A 20,254-nucleotide genomic window follows, 5' to 3' on the forward strand; every position below is an offset into this window, starting at 1 on the left:
GTTTTATCTTCCACTTCCTTCTTCTTTTTCTTCATGGGAATTGAATGAGTGTCAAACTTGTCAATAAGGACAATGAGGAAGAACCCCTAGTTCCTGGATGACCTGATATCCACTTGTAGACAATCTGCCCCTAAACAATTTTCCATGGTCAGGGAGCACTAATTTCTATTTTTTTTAGCACTGTGTCTTTAGTCTCCCCTTAGAGCAAGTTAGCCTAATACATGAAATATAATGCCTGGTACATGCCAATCAGCTGAAAGAGAAAAGAATACATTTGTATCATTATGAAAAGGAGAGATTTATAATTAATAAAAATACATCATTTAAGATGATGTCTAAAAATGTGGTCATTATTACAATTGAATTCTCTTGGTACAAAAACCATCATGCCTTTATGACACCTATGTTTACTGTTTGAATTTTTTGAGGAATATATTATGGGTGAAAGTAGGGGATTCTAAAGTATTGTTTAAGAGTACACATGCTTTGGAAGCTTTGCAGCTTTCTCTGCATTCAGAATATAAGCAGCAGTCTTAGACTTGGGGCAAGTACCAGGGGGCTCCTATTTAGTTGCCAGTGAAGCCAAGAAGTCTGCTCCCACATCATGTATCCAGGGCATGGATGAAAGTCTTCAAGTTATACAATGCAAAACAATGATGGCCACAATGTAAACACTAAGCAAAAGAAAGAAAAAAAAATTTCATTCACAAAGAAAGCTATGTTTTTCTTTGTTGACATATTATTTGCACTCTTACTGAGCACTTGGTTCTTTCTACACTTTTTTTTAAAAAAAATTATTTATTTATTTAAAAGGCGATTGACACAGAGGTAGAGGCAGAGAGAGGGAGAGAGATCTTCATCTGCTGGTTCATTCCCTGAATGGCCACAATGGCCAGAGCTGCACTGATCCAAAGCCAGGAGCCAGGAACATCTTCCAGGTCTCCCACATGAGTTCAAGGGCCCAAGGACTTGAGCCATCTTCTACTGCTTTCCCAGGCCACAGAAGAGAGCTGATTGGAAGTGGAGCAGCAAGGACTTGAACTGGTACCCATATGGGATGCCAGCACTGCAGGCAGCAGGTTTACCCACTACACCACAGTGTTGGCCCATACACTGACTTTTCACATTGAATATATAGACACACCTAGCAACATAGCCATTTTTATTCTGAGTTTTATATTCATGTCTCATGTTCTCTGAATATACACATTAGATTTCCTGAGTCTCTACTGCCCCAGTTTTATCCTTCAATCACAAAAATCTCTGAATTTATATTTCTGCAAAAGAAAAGCCATTAACTAAATGAAATGACAGGTAGATTTCCAAAGACTACTAACCTAGAAGCCAGGCTTCTGGTTCCAGTTATACTATGACCCCTTATGTGACTTTTGTTCAATTACACAGTTTATTTGCGTTTCAATCAATAAAATGAAAGAATTGAATGGGATGGCTTCCTATTGGCCTTACGCTGTGATTCTACAAATGTGTGTTGTAAGGAGGATTTGATCCATAGGGAATCAAATTCTTTCCCTTACATTCAGGTCATGAGGAAAATGTATTTTCAAAGAATTTGTTCCAGAAAGTGTAAGCATCATACATTTTCTTGTATTTAAAGTGAAAATTCTGAAATTATGAAACTTTAAAAATAATTGAAAAGTTTTATAGAATGACTATTATGTGCTAGCCTAGATACAGAATGGGAACACAGTCCTATCCTGAATGGAGCTCAGGAAGGCAAATATCAAGAAAGGCAATTTACATGAATGATGAGTGTTCTAAAGAATAGATGTGGAAGGCTTTGGGCACTGCACACATAGGAGATTTAGGATAGTCTGCATAAGCTACAGTGTGAGCATAAAGAGGGTCAGGTAAATTTTGAGAATAAAATCCAATAAAAAATAAATGACAATTTTCCAGTGCTGAAGTAGTGCTTAGAAGCTGTATAGATCTGGGTTTGAATGCCAGCCCTGCCATACACTGCATCATCTTGGGTACCCTTTCTAAACTAGTTTTCTTCTCTGTAATGAGAAGGAAGATATTAGTATCTACCTCATAAGATTGTTGGGAGAACTGAATGAAATAGTGCTGTGCCAGACGCAATAGTTATACCAGTTATTATTATTGTTATTGCTATTTTTAAAAGTCACAAATTGCTACCAGACTTCCAGCTCTCCCCCAAATTCTACAATTAGTAAGGCAACATTGATTTGCAGCAGAAAATTTTTAACTTGTAACAAAACAAGTAATCTGTAGTTTATTCAAGAGAGGGTTTCATAAAGCTTTCCTAGGCTCTTATTCCCATGCCAAATCTGTACCCCAGGGAATAGGGGAGGAGGAAGCAGAAAAGGAGCATGACCTCTCTCTGCGAGCTGGAGCACATGTCTGAGAGCCAAGGATAAGGGATTTGGCCCTGTGCCACCCAACTACCATTCCAAAGGATGTGGACTCGATTGACCTATTTTGTATGCATGATAGAAACCTTATGGTAAGTCATGACATGTTTAATTTCAGTTAGTGATAGATACATAAGCTGGCAAAATAGGACAAACTTAAAAAGGAATGAAAAAACAATCCCATGAGGGGCAAGAGAAAGCTGTTTTTGGCTGAGCTACAAGTAGATGAAAAGAAGGGCATATTCCTCCCAAGTCAGCCAGCAGCATCCTTCCCCAGTGGCTCCAACACTTCTGCAGACGTTTTATAAGACAATAAGGTGTCTGCACCTGAGCCTCCATTCCTTCTTCAGGGCATTTCTGCTTCCTTGGCACTAGTCTTCCTTACTGTTAATCAGGCTTCATTGCCTAAATGTCTGTCTCTCATCCCTAACTCATATAGCATAATCTGGTACAGTATAATCATATGATATGATATGATACCCTTACAACAGAATATGAGTGAGCTTAATAGGTGTGATGATCTGTCCCACAATAATGTCTTAATATCCAAAATTACAAACTGATTCAGATGACCACAATTCCAAGTCCAGAATTGGACCTTTATGATGGCCCAGCTACAGCCATTATAGCTATCTGGGGAGTGAACCAGTAGATGGAAGATATCTTTCTGTCACTTCTCTCTCTCTCTTTCTGTAACTCTGTCTTTCAAATACATAAATATATGTATCTTTTTAAAAAGATTAATAGTATATTACTCTTTTAAAAAAGATTTATCATGATAATTCTTATCATTTATATATTCTGAGAGGAAACTGAAATCTTGCATTCTTCAGTTTTAAGTAATAGAAATAAGTTCTGGTTAACTTAAGGAAAAAATAAACCTTTGTGTTGATGATGGGGAGTTACCGGAATCCAAGGGTAAGCAAAAGAAACAAACTTACACAAGAACCAGGGTAATTTTTAGGGACCAGATAACAAGGGTTACTTAACTATCATATTGGAGGAACTCCACTGAAAGAATGAACTCTAACTATCACTGGTTCTCAAGATGTAAAACAGGAGACAATTTCCAATTGGCCAGCTTAGTCTTTATGCCTATCCCTTAGTTTTAGGAAGACACTGTGGCCATTCACAATGGAAAATAGGAAATGCTTTAAAATATTTGATGTATCAGTAGAGTATGTGAAAGGATTCTGGATAGGTAAGAAAATAATTTTCTTCTATGCCTCAAGATGTTGCTGATTTATGAATTTCAATATGTTGTAACCCACATTTTATTTGTTTATCCACTCAACAAATATTTATTTGACATTTGTTAAATGAAAGGCATTAAATGAAAGACATTTGGGGCAAATAAACACAAAATGAAGAATATTTATTAAATTATTAACTTATATACTTTATTTCTTGGTTTTTAATTTTATTTTAGAATGTGTGGAAGAGTAGACAGGTAGGTAGATAGATCTTCCATGTACTGGTTCATTCCCCAAATGCCTAACAATGGCTGGGCAAGGGCTAGGTGAAATCTGGAAGCCAAGAATTCAATCCAGGGCTCTCATGGGATCAAACTTCTTGATCCATCTGCCTTCCAGATTCTGCATTAGTAGGAAACTGGATTAGCAAGCTGGAGCTGGGTCTTGAACCCAGGAGTTCCAATATGCGATGTGGGAGTCTTAACTGCCTGCTAGGCAAAACACCACTTGTTTGTTTTTATCTTGAAAATTTAGATGATAATGAACATGTAAAATGTGAATATATTTTGTTTTGGCAATAAACAATAAGAGGAGAGTTGAGGATAATACTAGGGAATTTAATTTTACTCATGAAATCATGTGGACTACTACATGATACTGAAAGGAAAAGAAACCATAGCCTTTGGAAGATAAATGCTCTGTATGGTATAAAAATACACTTTTTCTCTTTTTATAATTAGATGAATTTCAGTGATTTTTCTTCTTGGAGAATTCTATGGGATCTCTTAATTTTGGCAATGACTTAAAAGGGCGATGTCAAAGACTGTACAGAATTACATTTGATGGAATTATTTCCTATGAGTCAAATTTTCATTTTTTGTACTTTTAAGGAAATTACTGTTCTAAGAATCTAGAATAGGCCAAAAGGTTAGCAAGTTTAATGTTATATTTTTTTTCCTTGGCAAATGGAATGATTTTCTTAAGGAACTGCCCTGCTGAGAAAATGCTCCATGTTTGAGATATTTGAGTCCCTAAATGTGATTGACCATATTGGCTTCTCTTTAATGAGGAAGTGGAATGATGAAGTAAGGGTGGATAGAGTCTCAGAAATCACAAAGAGCTGAATTTAAGCCAACTTAGTTTCAAATTCCACTCTGCCAATTTCTAACTTTGTAACTTGGGAAGGTTTTGTAAATACATTGAAAATCCTAGTTTCCTTGACTATAAGAAGAATGTACTGTGGTAACCTTGTGAGGATTAAATCAAGTCCTTTGTATAGTGTATTTTATTTACTAAAAGCTCAATGAAATAGATAGAACCACTACCCATTTACAATAATAATCTGTCAAACTTATATTTTTTATGGAGATAAATTTGATCCACTGAATTTCTATTATTAACAGATAGACTTCCTACAATTACTTACCAGAAATTTTAGTTCCACCCTTAAAATAATCAGACTTGATATTACAATTTTTAGAAGGTGTCTGTTACTCGGGGCAGCAAACAGAACATCTCACATCACATACCTGACAGAGTGAAGAAGTAGGGGTTGCACTGAATAAATCATATCACCCTAATATAGGAGCTATGTACAAGACTAGAGATATTCTCTGCCTGAGAGGCTAACAAGTTTGTAGTCTTCCAATTTGTCTCAAAATAATATGGCTATAATTAGTAGAATAAGTATTTGAGAGTTTTTGTTTTTAATATGCTTTGTTGGTGATTTAATTTTGAATTATTTCTTCCCTAAGTGAGAAGGAGATGGTATGATGGGTTTTGAGATAGATGAGTTAGTTTAGTCTTTGGACCCATCATCGATTCCTTGTTGGACCCTGGAAAATGGCCCTGTGGCCCAGTTTCCTTCTCAGTTGCATTTTGATTGTAGAAGTGTGTTCCCTCAAACTATATCTATTTTTTTTAAAAAAGATTTATTTATTTGAAAGGCAGAGTTACAGAGAGGCAGAGAGAGAGAGAGAGAGAGAGAGAGAGAGAGAGATGTCTTCCATCTGCTAGTTCACTCCCCAGATGGCCGCATCAAATGGAGCTGTGCTGATCTAAAGCCAGGAGCTTCTTCCTGGTCTCCCACACGGGTGCAGGGGACCGAGGACTTGGGCCATCTTGTACTGCTTTCCCAGGCCACAGCAGAGAGCTGAATCAGAAGAGGAGCAGCCAGGACTGGAACTGGTGCTCATATGGAATACCAGCACTGCAGGCAGCGGCTTACCCCCTACGCCACAGCACTGGCCCGGTTCCCTCAAACTTCAGCAGCTGAGGGTAAAGATGGAGACATAGTAACCACAAATAGTCAACCTTGGCTATTCTCTGAGATAAGAGATAAAGGTATCTGAGGCATTTTGGGTTCCACTTAGGTTCTTCAGTTTTTTCAGGGAGAGGAATGGAGCTGGTGGATCTGCTCAACTCAGGACATTTGATTACTAAGGGCGTCCTTCCCTTCTGCTTGAGATTCCAGTAGCTCAGTCTGCTGCGACTCATGCTGCTTCCCCCCTAGTTTGCTGACATTGCTAATTCCAATAAGTTACTGCCCTTAAAGAGGGCTCAACTGCAATTGGGAAAACAAGCAACAACAATCCTGAAATTAACCAAAAAGACTTACTATCTTTGCCCAGGATGTCCCCAAAACTACTGTCCTGTGCTGTCCATGTGTTACTGAGTTTTCAGTAAGACTGACATTTTAGTTTTACTGGGCCCCCACTTTACCAGGACTTACACCAGGGAGCTTGGCAGCTTGGCCAGAGGACAATGTGAGCAGAAGATATTGAACCACGCTTAAATTACCCCTTCCTTCTGGCACAGACATCATGTGGAAACCAGCTCGTGTGCCTGGCTTTTTCCTCCTTTGGGATGAATGCTTTTTAAACCACTAAACTCCTTAGTCTCTCATTCAGATATATCCTTGACAGACATCAGTCTTCCAGCAAGTCCTAACTAATCTTCAATCATGGGCTACCTGAACTCAGCCAGGAACCCGGCTTCATTGTCCTTTTTATGACATGAAAATAGGAGTTAGGTCATGCCATAATAACCAACACAGACAGTCTGGCTCTATGCAGGTACCAAAATGGATAGATGACTCAGATCAGATGCCCATTTGTCTCGCCTGAACATATCAGCCTCGTGTAAGGACTACACAGTTTTAACCCAATTCCAGATTTCGAATTGGCTGAGACCAAATCTTTATTGCCTGATGAAATTAAAAATTCAAATAAAAGCTAATTTGAGTCATAGAAAAACACAGTTATGCATAAGGGGGACTCTGGTCATAAGTTTTAATACAAACACAGCTCCTCTTCCATTTATTGTCAGTTCTAAGGTTTCTGCCTTTTAGGAGTCTAATGGCAGCTGGCTTTATGAGAAGCTGGATAGAAGTGAGAAGTCTTGGGTTCTGTTGAGATTTTTAGCAGATGGAAACCAGCCCCAAACTTTGTTCCCCACAATATGAGTAAAGAACATCATCAAGGCACTACTGAGAACTAAGAGTAGTCCTGAGAAATGCTGACTGGTTAGGGATCTCTGGAGAGAAGACAATGTTGGCTCATATCTCCTGACCCTGACAAGGCCAGGAAAGACCCATGCAGAAAGTCTGGATCTTCCTGTTCCTCAGGCTTTGGGGAAACCCAGAGAGCTGAGAGCAGGCAGCTGAATCAGAGTCTAGCAGCCTTCTCCTTTAAACCACAGACCCCTCCTTTCACTGGCTGTGAGATTCCTGTCATTTACAATCCGAGTTCCAATGAGCTGGTACAGAATCATCAATAGCTTAGAGAACAGCAGTTGTCAGAATAGACATATCATTGGATAGAGTGCTTCTGAAAGAGAGAGTGACAATTTGAACAAAGATTTGAGATCAGCATAAAAAGTTCTTTCTGGGATTGAAAATGTAACTTCTCCAGTAAAATCTCAGGAAAAGAATCAAAGGAGATGATGGTCTCTATTGAAAATTGAACTAGTGGTTTGAAAGATTAAAGTCTAAAAATATATCAAAGTAAAAGGCAACAGGAAGTGAACCTCAAAAGAAAATGAAGTCCAATGCAATGCGCCTAGCATGTTTGGAATTTCACAGGAAAGAAAGAGAAAAAAAGAAAAAAAAATGGAGGTAAGGCCAATAATTTAAAATAGCCAAAAGAAAATTTCCCTGGTTTAAGTCTGATAAAATTATTGGATGCTAAAGATACATGAGAGAAACATCTAGGTTTCCAGTCAATAAAAGCATTAACTAGTTTTCATACATTACTCTAAGAATAGGACAACCAGAGAATTTAATGCCCTGACTAAATATCATTTACCTTTCAGCATAAAAAAGATAGAAATACAAGAAAGAATTTCCTACTTTATGTATTTTGTCACAGGTACATCAACAAGAAAAGGTCTGACCCAAGTAAGAAATAGACCAGAGTAGAAATTTCAAATAAGAGAGGGAAGAGATGTACAATTTGGGACATGCTCAATCGGACTTGCCCCAAATGGTGGAGTTAGAAACATGCCAGGGGACTCCAATACAATCCCATCAAGATTGCATGTACCAATGCCATCTCACTAGTCCAAGTGATCAATTTCAGTTCACAATTGATCACATGGATAGGTCTAAGAGTCAAAGGAATCACACAAACAAGACTAGTGTCTGCTAATACTAACTGATAGAATTAAAAAGGGAGAGAATGATCCAACATGGGAAGTGAGATACACAGCAGACTCATAGAATGGCAGATGTCCTAAACAGCACTCTGGCCTCAGAATCAGCCCTTAGGGCATTTGGATCTGGCTGAAGAGCCCATGAGAGTATTTTAGGCATGGAAAGCCAAGACACTCTGGAAAAAAAAAATGACCTAAATGAAAGATCTCTGCGAGTGAGATCCCAGTAGAAAGAGGGCCATCAGAGGAGGAGGTACCTTTCTCTGGAGGGAGGAGAGAACTTCCACTTTGACTATGACCTTATCTAAATAAGATCGAAGTCAGCGAACTCAAAAGGCTTCCATAGCCTTGGAAACTCATGACTAGATCCTAGGGAAATTTCTGACGCCATAAATAAGAGTGTCAAATTGTTAAGTCAACAACAGGAGTCACTGTGCACTTACTCCTCATGTGGGATCTCTGTCCTTAATGTGTTGTCCAATGTGAAGTAATGCTATAACTAGTACTGAAACAGTATTTTACACTTTATGTGCTGTGTGGGTGCAAACTGTTGAAATCTTTACTTAAAATATACTAAATCGATCTTCTGTATATAAAGATAATTGAAAATGAAAAAAAAGAAATACCTTCTTGTAAGGATAAATATATTTTGAATTTCCATAACACTTTTACAAAAAAAAAATTGTGTGCTTAGGCAAAAAATATTAACAAATTCAAAGAAGACAGCTTACAAATTACATTCTCTTATAGTCCAATTAGGTTAATTGAAAATTAAGAAACACACAATGAGATGAGTCTGTTATAAAATATGAAATTAAAGAAAATAAAGAATTATTTTGGAAATATTTGGAAAATGATACACTTGTAAAGCAATAGGACACAGCAAAAAGTTAACTGACAGGAAAATGTGTTTTGTCTAATTTTGTAAGCAGAAAGATCCACATAAAGGAATTAAGTACTTAACAAATCCAAGTAACAACAACAAAAGCAAAAAGAACCAGTAAAGAAGATAAACACCATGTGAGCTTGCTAAGGAAAAAGAAATGAAATAAAATCAGACAAGATTAATTATATGAAAGTTGAAAGGATATTAAAAGAATTCTAAGTAAATATTAAAGGTGACTAGGTAGCAATACATTAAATAACTCTAAAGGAAACTAATACTTCCTTAGAAAAATATACATTATCACAACTGACATAGAAGAAGTAAAAACCTGAACTGACCGAGTGTTATAGAAGAGACTGGAGAAGTGAATAATGACCTACTATTGAAAAAAGCTGCAGGCAGATGAATTCATAGCTGATTTTTTAACCTACAGAACAGGTGATTTCAATATCATGTAAGCTATCATAGATTTTACCAAATGATCAAAAGCTCTTGCTATTTTGTGAAGTTAGACTAATTCAAATATCAAATCCTAAGATGGAGAGCAAGAACAATTAAAAGTACAGGTCAATTTTGTTGAAATGTTTAAATAACATATTAGAGAATACAATAGAGGAATGAATCAAAACAGCAATGTGTAGGAGAAAATAACTTTATTAGAGTAATGAAAGGGTGGCTGCATACCATACAGCCCAGCTATGTATTGACTATGCTAGAAAGGAAAAGGAAAAATTTTACCATTGTCAATACCTTTTGAAATGAATTAGATAAAGGTCAAACAACTGACACCTAAACAAATTCTAAGCAAGATAGGAACAGAAAGAAGTTACTTACAGTAGAGTCTACTATCAAACATCCTAAATGGCAAAAATTAAGCCATTCACTTAAAATCAGGAATCAGGCATCACCATAATCATTTAGACTGATGATTCTAGAGGATGTAAATAAAAGTAAATGCTATGAATGATGAAAAAAGAGATAACATTTCTGACTGATGGAATGCCTGTTTTCTTAGATAACCTAAAAAATTCTCATGAAAAAACAAATAAGAGATTTTGGTGCTTTTGATGATTACAAACTAAATTTAGGGAAATTATCAGCCTCTTTCCTTTTAGACAAATGCATCTAGAAAAGGAATGGGAAGAACATTTCACAAATATTATAATTTGGTATAAATTTGGTATTGAACATAGATGAACAAAACCATAAAAACATTATGGGGACATGTGAAAAAATATAAACAAATGGGAAGCTTATCATTTTCTCAGATGATGATGTTATAAACATGCCAATTCTCCAAAAAAGTGAATACACAGATTTAACGTAGTTCCCATTACTCTGCTTTCTTTTACATAAAGTACTATGTATTTATTGAAGAGGTCTTCAAAGTCCAAATATTTACATAGAGTGGTAATTAGGGCTTTTGAAGAGTTGTCTGGAATGATCAAAGCAACACTGAAAAATGGTCCTGAATAGTTTAGTAAATACATCTGTTACATAAAAAGTTTAAAACTATACACAATAGATTTTAAATACCAGTCCCCCACTTCCTTGTCATTAAATGGTGGGTTAAAATGTTGAATATGGTGCCATTGCCCTGGCTCAATAGGCTAATCCTCTGCCTGTGGCGCTGGCACACCAGATTCTAGTCCTGGTCGGGGCGCTGGATTCTGTCCCGGTTGCCCCTCTTCCAGTCCAGCTCTCTGCTGTGGCCTGGGAGTGCAGTGGAGGATGGCCCAAGTGCTTGGGCCCTGCACCCCATGGGAGACCAGGAGAAGCACCTGGCTCCTGGCTTCAGATCAGCGCCATTGAGGGGTGAACCAACGGAAAAGGAAGACCTTTCTCTGTCTCTCTCTCTCACTGTCCACTCTGCCTGTCAAAAAAAAAAAAAAAAAAATGTTGAATCTGGGAGACTGCATATTTTTTTGTGAGCTGCATTTTGTTCTTGCCCTGTGTGGTCTGGGCAAACTTGATTGTACACTGGAATCACCTATGTAGCTTCATAAGATTATGGAATCCAGAGTCTTACCCAAGAGTTTGTGCCATCAGAATCTGTAGCAAGAATTTTAGGGATCACTGACCACATTTTTGCTTCAAGGATCACTGCTTATTTCAGGGTCTTTTTTGAGGGCACAAAAATCTAGAAGAGGCTACCCAATGTTCCAGTAGGGAAGACTTTCATTGAAATCCTATTTTTGGAAATAACTCATTTTATGAATGTAAGTTGAAAATAAATTTTAAAAATAAATAAACAATAGATTTTCTACAGCAGAGAAACATGCAATGTATACCTTGTTTTCTGTGTATCAGGGAACAGTAAAATTATGTGGAGAGAAACATCATACGTTTGGGTTTGAAACATCCCTTTGCCTCTTTCTGGCCTTCGTCAAATTATTAACCATTGTAACTCTTAGCTTCTTCATCTATAAAATAGGGATGAAGTAGTACTTACTTCACATGGTGATAGTACTTATCTCAAATACACCAACAGCTTAATAGGTGCTGGTTAACAGCAAACAAGAATGACATTATTAAATACTTTCTTCAGCAGGAATAATTGGGGATATGTATCAGATGCCTTAATGGGAGTTAATACATACTAGGAACTTTATGAATATTCTTGAATCAAGGGGCAGGCATTTGGCCTAGTGGTTAATTGTTGGGATGCCTTCATTGCATATAATAGTGCCCGGGTTCGAATCCCAGCTATGTTTCCTGATTCCAACTTCCTGCTAATGCACACCCCAGGAGGCAGCAGGTGGTGGCTCAAGTAACTGAGACCCTGCCACATATGTGGAAGACCCAGATTAAGTTCCTGGCTCCTGCTTTGGCTTGGCCTACACTCAGCTGTTGCAGGCATTTGGGGAATGAATCTATTCCCTTCCCGTGTCTCTTTCTCTCTGCCTCTTAAGTAAAGTATATATAAAATTAATAAAAATTTAAAAATTTTTGAATCAAGGTTTAACACTGTGTGATGCACACTGAAGATTTATCAAAGGCAGTAAGTATTTTCTCTCTCCCTCTCTTCTTACTAGTATCATCTAAAAAACAATACCTTTTGAATGTCCCAGGTCAAGCTGGTTTGTGAATATGATTGAATTCACTTTAATGGCAGTGTATAAATAAGGTTTAACAACAATTTTTTTTTTTTAAAGATTTATTTATTTGAAAGGTAGAGTTACAGAGAGACAGAGAGAGAGATGTTCCATCTGCGGTTCACTTTCCAAATGGCTTCAAAAACCTGGGATGGACCAGGCAGAAGCTGGGGGCCAAACCTCCCTCTGGGTCTCCTGTGTGGGTGGCAGGAGCCTGAGACCTTGGGCCATCCTCTCATGCTTTTCCAGATGCATTAGCAGGGATCTGGACTGGAAGTAGAGCTGCTGGGACTTAAGGCACTCAAATGGAATACCAGTGTTGCAGACTGTGGCTTTACATACTGCTCCACAGTGCCAGCCTCAACAATAGTCTTATGTAACATTTATCTTCCCACACCAAGGCTCCCTCATTCATGAAGAAAATCTTCAGTTTTATCGCTCAGCTGCTCAGGAACAATTCCACTCCTTCTCTACTGCTCTGGGGTTCTGGTCAAGTTACCTTGACCTTGTATTGGCCAGCAGTGTGCTTCATGAGAATATGCTCTTGCCGGGAAAGCAGCTCCCTGCTGTGCAGTGATCCCTGGCAAACTAGGGAGACAATGGCTCTCTCTCCAGCTCTGTGCTGGACTTTGTCAGGAGGCTCAAAGTGTACTTCTTAGTCATCTGTGACTTTTCAAATGACTCCTCAGCTTCTGACCCCACCAATCCATCCTCAGGGGGCTCAAAATCATTCAAAGACTGGGGGAGAACAGAGGATGCAGCCATTCCGCTTCCCTCAATTCCTCTGTTCCTTTGGACAGTTTCCTAGCATGAGAATTCCACTTCCTCCTTGATTTGGAAATATACACTCCAAGGATGTCAACTGATGGAGAGAGAGAACATCAGCCCATCAGGTCCAAGAAGGACAAATTCTAAATTTCCCTAGGGTCTTATGTGGACCACCCACGATTTTTCCCTCTTTCCTACAGCCTTATCATCTAGCATCTTAGAAAAAGTACTAGTGCTCGGCCGGCGCCGCGGCTCTCTAGGCTAATCCTCCACCTTGCGGCACCGGCACACGGGGTTCGAGTCCCGGTTGGGGCGCCGGATTCTGTCCCGGTTGCCCCTCTTCCAGGCCAGCTCTCTGCTGTGGCCCAGGAGTGCAGTGGAGGATGGCCCAAGTGCTTGGGCCCTGCACCCCATGGGAGACCAGGAGAAGCACCTGGCTCCTGCCATCGGATCAGGGCGGCGCGATGGCGGCAGTGCGCCGGCCGCGGTGGCCATTGGAGGGTGAACCAACGGCAAAGGAAGACCTTTCTCTCTGTCTCTCTCTCTCTCTCACTGTTCACTCTGCCTGTCAAAAAACAAAAAACAAAAAAAAAAAAAAAAAAAAGAAAAAGAAAAGAAAAAGTACTAGTGCAAAGGCACCTCGTCCATTCTTGTTCTATTCCTGTTATGTTTGCCTTTGAAAGTGAAATAACTGCACACGAGGAGAAGGCTCAAACACTGATGAGGCTCAGTGCACTCTGGCTCTGAGTTGCAGCTGCCTGGCTTCTCTGGGGACCCAGTACTCTGGCTCCTCACAACATGGAGCTCTGGGCATATCTGTTGTGCTTGTACTCATGTGTAAATGTTTATAATAGCAGTTAACGGGGGCATAGCATAGGGACACCACATAATTTTATTCCTAATTTCTCAAAAGCTCTCTTGAGGTGGTGTGAGAATTGTTACTATCCCTGATAGTTTTTCTATAAATTCTGGTAAGGTAAGAAGAGGAAACGTGACATGAGGTCCATTAAAAAACTTGCTACTGCCTAGAAGATGGCCCAACTGCTTGGACCCCTGCACCCATGTGGGAGACTTGGAAGAAGATCCTGGCTCCTGGCTTTGGATCCACCCAGCTCCAGGCATTGTGGCCATTTGGGGAGTGAACCAGTGGATGGAAGACCTTTCTCTCTGTCTCTCCCTCTGTCTGTAACTCTGCCTCTCAAATAAATAAATAAATAAATCTTTACAAAATATTAAAAAAAAACTTGCTACTACCAAGAATTGGAAGACTGAGAAAGTAAAATGTTATTAGTGACAGTGTAAGTGTGAAGTATTACACCGAGCAAATGACAGTATAAAAGTCAATAACCAGAGGGCAATAACCCCTCCTTACCTTCACAAGACCCCAACAACATGTTTCAATCTTGCTTTTCAAATAAGAATTATTTATATATAGCTGGGACTAGAACAGGTGATCATATGGGATGCTGGTGTCAAAGGCAGTAGCTTAAAATGCTGCACCACAATGCTGTGCCCATTTTTTAAAAACAAATGTTATGTTAGAGGGAAGTGGAGGAGGAGACAAAATGAATACCGATTCACTCCCCAAATGCCCACAATGGCAGCGATTGGGCTGGAGTCATAGCCAGGAACCCAAACCAGGTCTCCCAGGTGGGAGGCAGGAACCCAATTACTTGAGCCATCACCTGCTGCCACCCAGGGTCTGCATTAGCAGAGAGGTGGAGTCAGGGGCTGGAGCCACAAACTGAACCCAGGCACTTTGAAGTGGACACAGGTGTGTTAATCACGGGTTTAAAATGCTCATACTCTAACTGCAATTCTGCAGTTCTGATTTGCAGATTAGTGAAGCCCAGACTCTTCCTAATGCCTATTCCTACCTCAGGGTAATATCTGCCTTAGATACTTAAGAATCCCCTCTCTTTATTGTGAAACCCTGTTTTTCTAAAGCTAAGTTAAACTCACATTCAAATGCCAATCATATATGCAATAAGGTTTAATGTGCACCTTTCTCAGAGGCATTCTAGTGGAATGGCCCTAGTCAAAGACTCCAGGAAGCAATACCCACTCTTTCACTTACAATCTATGGGACTTGAACCTAACACAACAAACTCAGAACACAGTTTCTCTGTTTAGGTAATGGGAGCAATATTATCAATTGCACAGGAGTTTTTAATAAGCATAAATGAGGGGATGAAATTGGAAATCCCGGCTGTTCCAGGGGCGGGGACAAAAAAAGTGTCCAGCATCCCATATGATCACCTGTTCTAGTCCCAGCTGCTCCACTCCCCATCCAGCTCTGATGTGCCAGGGAAAGCAGTGGATGATGGCCCAAGTCCTTTGGCCCCTGCCACCCATGTGGGATACCCAGATGGAGTTTCAGGTTCCTGGCTTTGGCCTGGACCAGCCCCGACCGTTGCAACCACTCGGACTCTATCTTTCCCTCACTCTAATTTTGCCATATCACGTATTTTCTAAAGAAAGACCCTCCAGGTCTATAAAGTTTATCTAAGGACACGATTGCCTTCCAAGCAAGGTATTAATCTCAAACATCCTTGACTTTCTTCCATAACCTTGCAGAGTTCTGTATGCTGAAAAGGGTTTCCTCCATCTGCACTTTGCACCTGCAGTGACTCAACATTTGCTTGACAGCAACTCTGGGATTCCCACTGTCCCTCCTCTCTTATTTGCGAAGTGCCTACAGGGTGGGGGCCCCACCTGATTTTATTTGCTAACTTTCAAGCCCGCCTTGGATACTCCTTCATTCTTTGCTTCACAGGGATGCTGAGGTTAACAGATCTGAGGCGCTCCTCCAAGCAATGGGGACGTCCGGCTTGGTTGTGCCGTCGGACGTGCACCGGGAACCGGTGTCCTGGGCCCGGCGGAAGACGAGGAGATGGCGGCGGCGCGGCGCAGGCCGGCGGGCAGCGCCCCTCGCATCCCCTCGGGAGGGACCCCGCCCAAGCACTCCCGTTGCTAGGTCCTCTGTTGGCCGCGTTCGGGAGGAGCCCAGAGCCAGACCAAGGCGAACGCGAATGGGGGTGCCCGGAGAAGCCCGAGCGCCGGCTTCAGTCGGTCACCGGGACGAGCAAGCGGCTCCTCGGTGGGTACCTCGTGGCCCCGAGCGCTCCTGGCTCTGCGCGGGCAGAAGACCCCCTCGCCCGTGGTGCCTCCCAACCGCCGCCAGCCCCCGGCGCTCGCCGCTCGCGCCTCCCCGCTCGTTGCGCACCCCCGGCCGCAGCGGGCGAATGGTCTGGCCCGTCGGTAGCCACCACCCCCTAGGGCAGCGACAGCTGCTCCAGCTGCTCCTGGTCGAGCGTAGGAGCCCCGAGCCGTGGCTGCCGCGGGCGGTGGGCAGGCGGAGGGCATCGCCGGACCACCAGCGCAGGTTGCCCGGGCCCTGGGGAGCCGCCCGCGGGCAAGCCGGGGAGCGCGGGAACTGCCGAGGGACGGCCCGTGGCGGGAAGGTGAGGACCTGGGCTGGCTGCCCTCACCCCCAGTGAGTACCTGCTGCCGCCATCCCGCCCTCTCCCTCCTCCCCCCCGCAACCTCCTTCCACCGTTCCCACGTTCCGGAGGCCGCAGCCGCTGCCCTGGGGACAGTGTCCCCTCCGGGAGCAACGGACGGAGAGCTGCTGCTGCTGTCCGCGCTCATGATTCAGCACCATCCGCGCCCCGAGAGGTGGAGGCAGAATGGGGGAGGGGGCGAAGTCAGTTGTGAGGCTCTTACCTGAGTTCCCAGGCTGCAGGTGCAGGAGCCCGGCGGGCAGGGTCGGGGTGGGGGCGGGGAGGCTCCCTGTCGGCTCGCTCCGTAATTCCGCCCTGTCCCCACATCCTGGTGCAAAGCTCCGTGAGTATACGCTGAGTTCTTGAAAGTGTGTCAGAGGCATGTCTTTTTGGCACACGCGAGAGAAGTCCAGGGCTGCTTGTCAGTGCCTCTCAGCGTCTGTGCCTCTCGCTCCGTCGGATGCCAGATTCGTGCGGTCCTACGCTTCATTTCCTATCGCAGCATTCCCCTGACTCATGGGAAAGACGCCCCATCAAACTTGTCTTGTGTTCAGGGTGGGTTTGATTGGTGCTAGCAGAGAAAGAAAAGATTCAAGGGAGGTGGGAAAGGATACTTGCAGATCCTCGGTACTTACTTTTATATACTCGGATCGTATTTCATTAAATCATCGCAACCACCCCTTACCAAATGTGGAAAGTGAGGAGCAGAGAAGTCAAATTACATCCCCAAGGTCACAGAACAGGCATCGGAATACAAGTCTCCTTTAAAGTCCATGGACCTCCCACTGCATTTGAGTCGTGTGGCCAGATTTGTGTGTGCATACTGTATTAGTGATTAAACATGGAATTAATTTTCAGAGTAGTAACCTTAAACAACAGCAACAACAACCTGTAAACTTACTGCATGTGGAACTATTGCTCCTTTAGCATAAAATTAAAAAAGAAAACCTATTTTTCTTAGAAAGAAAGTATGGGGAAAATATCTGGACAACGTTGCCTGGACAGCTAGGTTCTAACAGATGTGCAACACCTTTTTTGGCAGTGATATATGGTGGATGCTCAAGTGTTCAGAAATCAATTAGGAAAGTAAAAAATCTGGAAAATTTAAAGCTTTAGAGAAACATTTGAAGTAAGAATGGTTATTTAGCTCATAGGGTGTGGGACTGAGCTACTTCCTTCTATAGGAAGACAAACAGATATTTTTGATTCACCAACCTTCGATTTGGCATAGCAGGTGGTAACTCCAATGTAACAGACTAAGGAAATAAAATAAAGAGAAGGCTCAGGATCACTCAGAAAGTGGGGAAGTCTGGTACTAACTCATCTACAAAACATGTATGTTGTAGTAAAATGTTCTGTCTAGTGGGGGCCTGGATTGATTTTTTTTTGCCTTGCCCTTCAGAGTCAGCAGTTGTATTGACCTCCTATACTCCTTCTGCAAGAATAATGAATTCTAGATCATTCTTCTGTCCTTTGGTGGGTCATTTGACTTGTTTTCATTTATGATTTATGGATATTCTCTTAGGATGTGCACCTCTTGTTGATGTCTCAAGAGGCAGGTTGCTATAATACAGAAGCTCATTATCTCTAGGTACTGGCATCAGATTTGATGGTAGCCAAGCACATCATTGTTTTAGTCCATCATTTGTAAAGTATTGGACATTCGCAGTGGAGAATTCCTTTGTAAATGAATGAGGATGTTGATGGATTAAGCCTACTGCCTACATAAGGATGTAAAATGGAGATACAAATTTATATTTGTTGCTTAGAGAAGACTATAAAATAAGTAGGGTGCAGTGAAGAGTCTTCAAGTTTGATCTCTAGAGGTTATTTCTTTTTGCTGTTTATGTGACAGTTGGCTGTACACTGAACCTTGGTGGGGCATGCAGTCCAATCTGTTTAATCCCAAGAAGAGTAGCAGAATTAGTAGTAATGAATAAGCAAAAAGACAACATCACTGCTATTTTAAAAACAAGGAAACAGGAAAGTGAATGTGCTAGTGCTGGACAGTCAGCAGCAGTGTTTGAAACAGAGGCATCCTGTTTTATTTAGATGACATCACTGAAAGTATGAGCGTAATGTCAACCTGGCTTTAGAATTGCACTTTCTGTGTATATTTGGCCGCAGATCATCTAAATTCCTGAGTGTTAGGAACTTAAAATCTATCTTGGGGGATGTTTACTTACACATGAATAGTTAGCACAATAAAGTTAGAATTGGCTTAATTCCAGAAAATAGTGGTACAGACCTAAGTGCTAGTGCTATAGCAATACCTTAAGAATTCAGAGACATTGTAGAGATTGAGGGTGATCAGAGGATCAGGAAAGTCTTTATGGATGGAAGTGAATTAAACCAATCTTTGGGTTATGGGAAGGATTTTGGTAGATAAAGAGAATGCCAGGCAAAGGTTCAGCTGAGGGGCACTGTTTACATACATGCTGACAGATGATTTAGAACCTTGAATGTCAGGCAGTGAGATATGTTACTGATCTGGTAATCATAAGGAACTAATGTAGGTTCCCCTTTCTTTATTTATTTTTTAAATTTTGTTTGAAAGGCAGAGAGAGAAAGAGAGAGAGAGAAGGAAAGAGAAATAAAGAGTACTACCCAAACACCCACAGCAGTGCAGGGTTGGGTCAGGTCGGGAAGCAAGGAGCCGAAAATTCAATCTGGGTCTCCCATGTGGGTGGCAAGGACCAAAATGTTTGAGTCCTCATCTCCTGTCTGCCAGGATGTGCATTAGCAGGAGGCTGGAATTGGAAATGGAGATGGGATCTGAAACCAGGCACTCCCATATGGGATGCAAACATCTTAGCTGCTACATCAAAGTCTCACCCCCGATGTAGGTTTCTAAGCAGGCCAAGTTTCTCTTGTTCATGTTCTTCATATTCCTTTTCCCAAGCCTTCTTCCAGAAAATGGTGTATTTCTTGGTTACAGCTATTAAAAGGATTGGTTGTCAAGCAAACCCAGAAAAAGTATTTTATGCAAGTAAAATTAGTCCTCTTCCAAAAAAAAATTGCCTTTTAAAATGCTGCTCACTCATTATAGAATTATGAACAATTTGGAAAGGATAAGAACATAAAAGGGAAAAATATAATCATCATAATTTTACCAGCTAAAGCCAACCACTATTAATATTTTGATGTGTTTCTTCTCTTCTTTCTATACATAGTTTTAATCATGCTGTACACATTACTTTTTAGTAAAAATATATTTGGGGCTAGTGCTGTGGCGTAGCAGGTACAGCTGCCGCCTACAGTGCTGGCATTCCATATGTGCACCAGTTTGAGTCCTGGCCGCTCCTCTTCTGATCCAGCTCTCTGCTATGGCCTGGGAAAGCAGTAGAAAATGGGCCATGTGCTTGGGCCCCTGCACTTATGTGGGAGACCTGGAGGAAGCTCCTGGCTCCTGGCTTTGGATTGGCGCAGCTGCAGCCATCTGGGGAGTGAACCAGAAGACTTCTTTCTCTCTCTGCCTCTGCTCTGCCTTTCAAATAAATAAATAATAATAAAAAATATTTATTTGTTTGAAAGGCAGAGTGACAGAAAGAAAGGGCATGACAGAGAGAGAAAGATTTTCCATCTTTCAGTTCACTCCCCAAATGGCTACAGCAGCCAGATCTGAGCCAAGCTGAAACCAGGAGCTAGGAACTCCATCTAAGGCTCCAGTGTGGGTGACAGGGGCCCAAGAATTTGGGCCACCTTCTACTGTTTTCTCGAGCATATTAGCAGGGAGCTGTACTGGAAGTGGAGCAGCTGTGACTTG

General features: G+C 41.4%; 2 protein-coding genes across 12 annotated transcripts in view; one reads left to right on the top strand and one right to left on the bottom strand.

Annotated features, from left to right (window-relative positions):
* The window catches only part of PRKACB (protein kinase cAMP-activated catalytic subunit beta), a 226,672-nt gene extending 207,633 nt beyond the window's left edge, over window positions 1–19,039 (bottom strand). Inside the window, exon 1 of the mRNA XM_070076958.2 lies at window positions 16,712–19,039. Coding sequence (XP_069933059.2) covers window positions 16,712–16,871 — 160 coding nt within the window. The 5' untranslated portion in view covers window positions 16,872–19,039. The remainder of the gene's footprint in view (window positions 1–16,711) is intronic.
* The window catches only part of TTLL7 (tubulin tyrosine ligase like 7), a 159,865-nt gene continuing 155,413 nt past the window's right edge, over window positions 15,803–20,254 (top strand). For 4 of the 11 annotated variants that reach the window (XR_016237231.1, XR_016237229.1, XM_051857530.3 and 1 more), the window contains exon 1: window positions 16,175–16,481. The gene's annotated coding sequence lies outside the window, so the exon portion shown is untranslated. Of the gene's footprint in view, window positions 16,086–16,174; window positions 16,482–20,254 lie in introns of those variants that run through there. The other 7 variants (XR_016237230.1, XR_016237228.1, XM_051857531.3 and 4 more) reach the window with 3 other exon arrangements.

The sequence above is a fragment of the Oryctolagus cuniculus genome, chromosome 7, assembly GCF_051225735.1.
Source record: "Oryctolagus cuniculus isolate XC-2025 breed Fujian yellow rabbit chromosome 7, ASM5122573v1, whole genome shotgun sequence".
NCBI lineage: Eukaryota > Metazoa > Chordata > Mammalia > Lagomorpha > Leporidae > Oryctolagus > Oryctolagus cuniculus.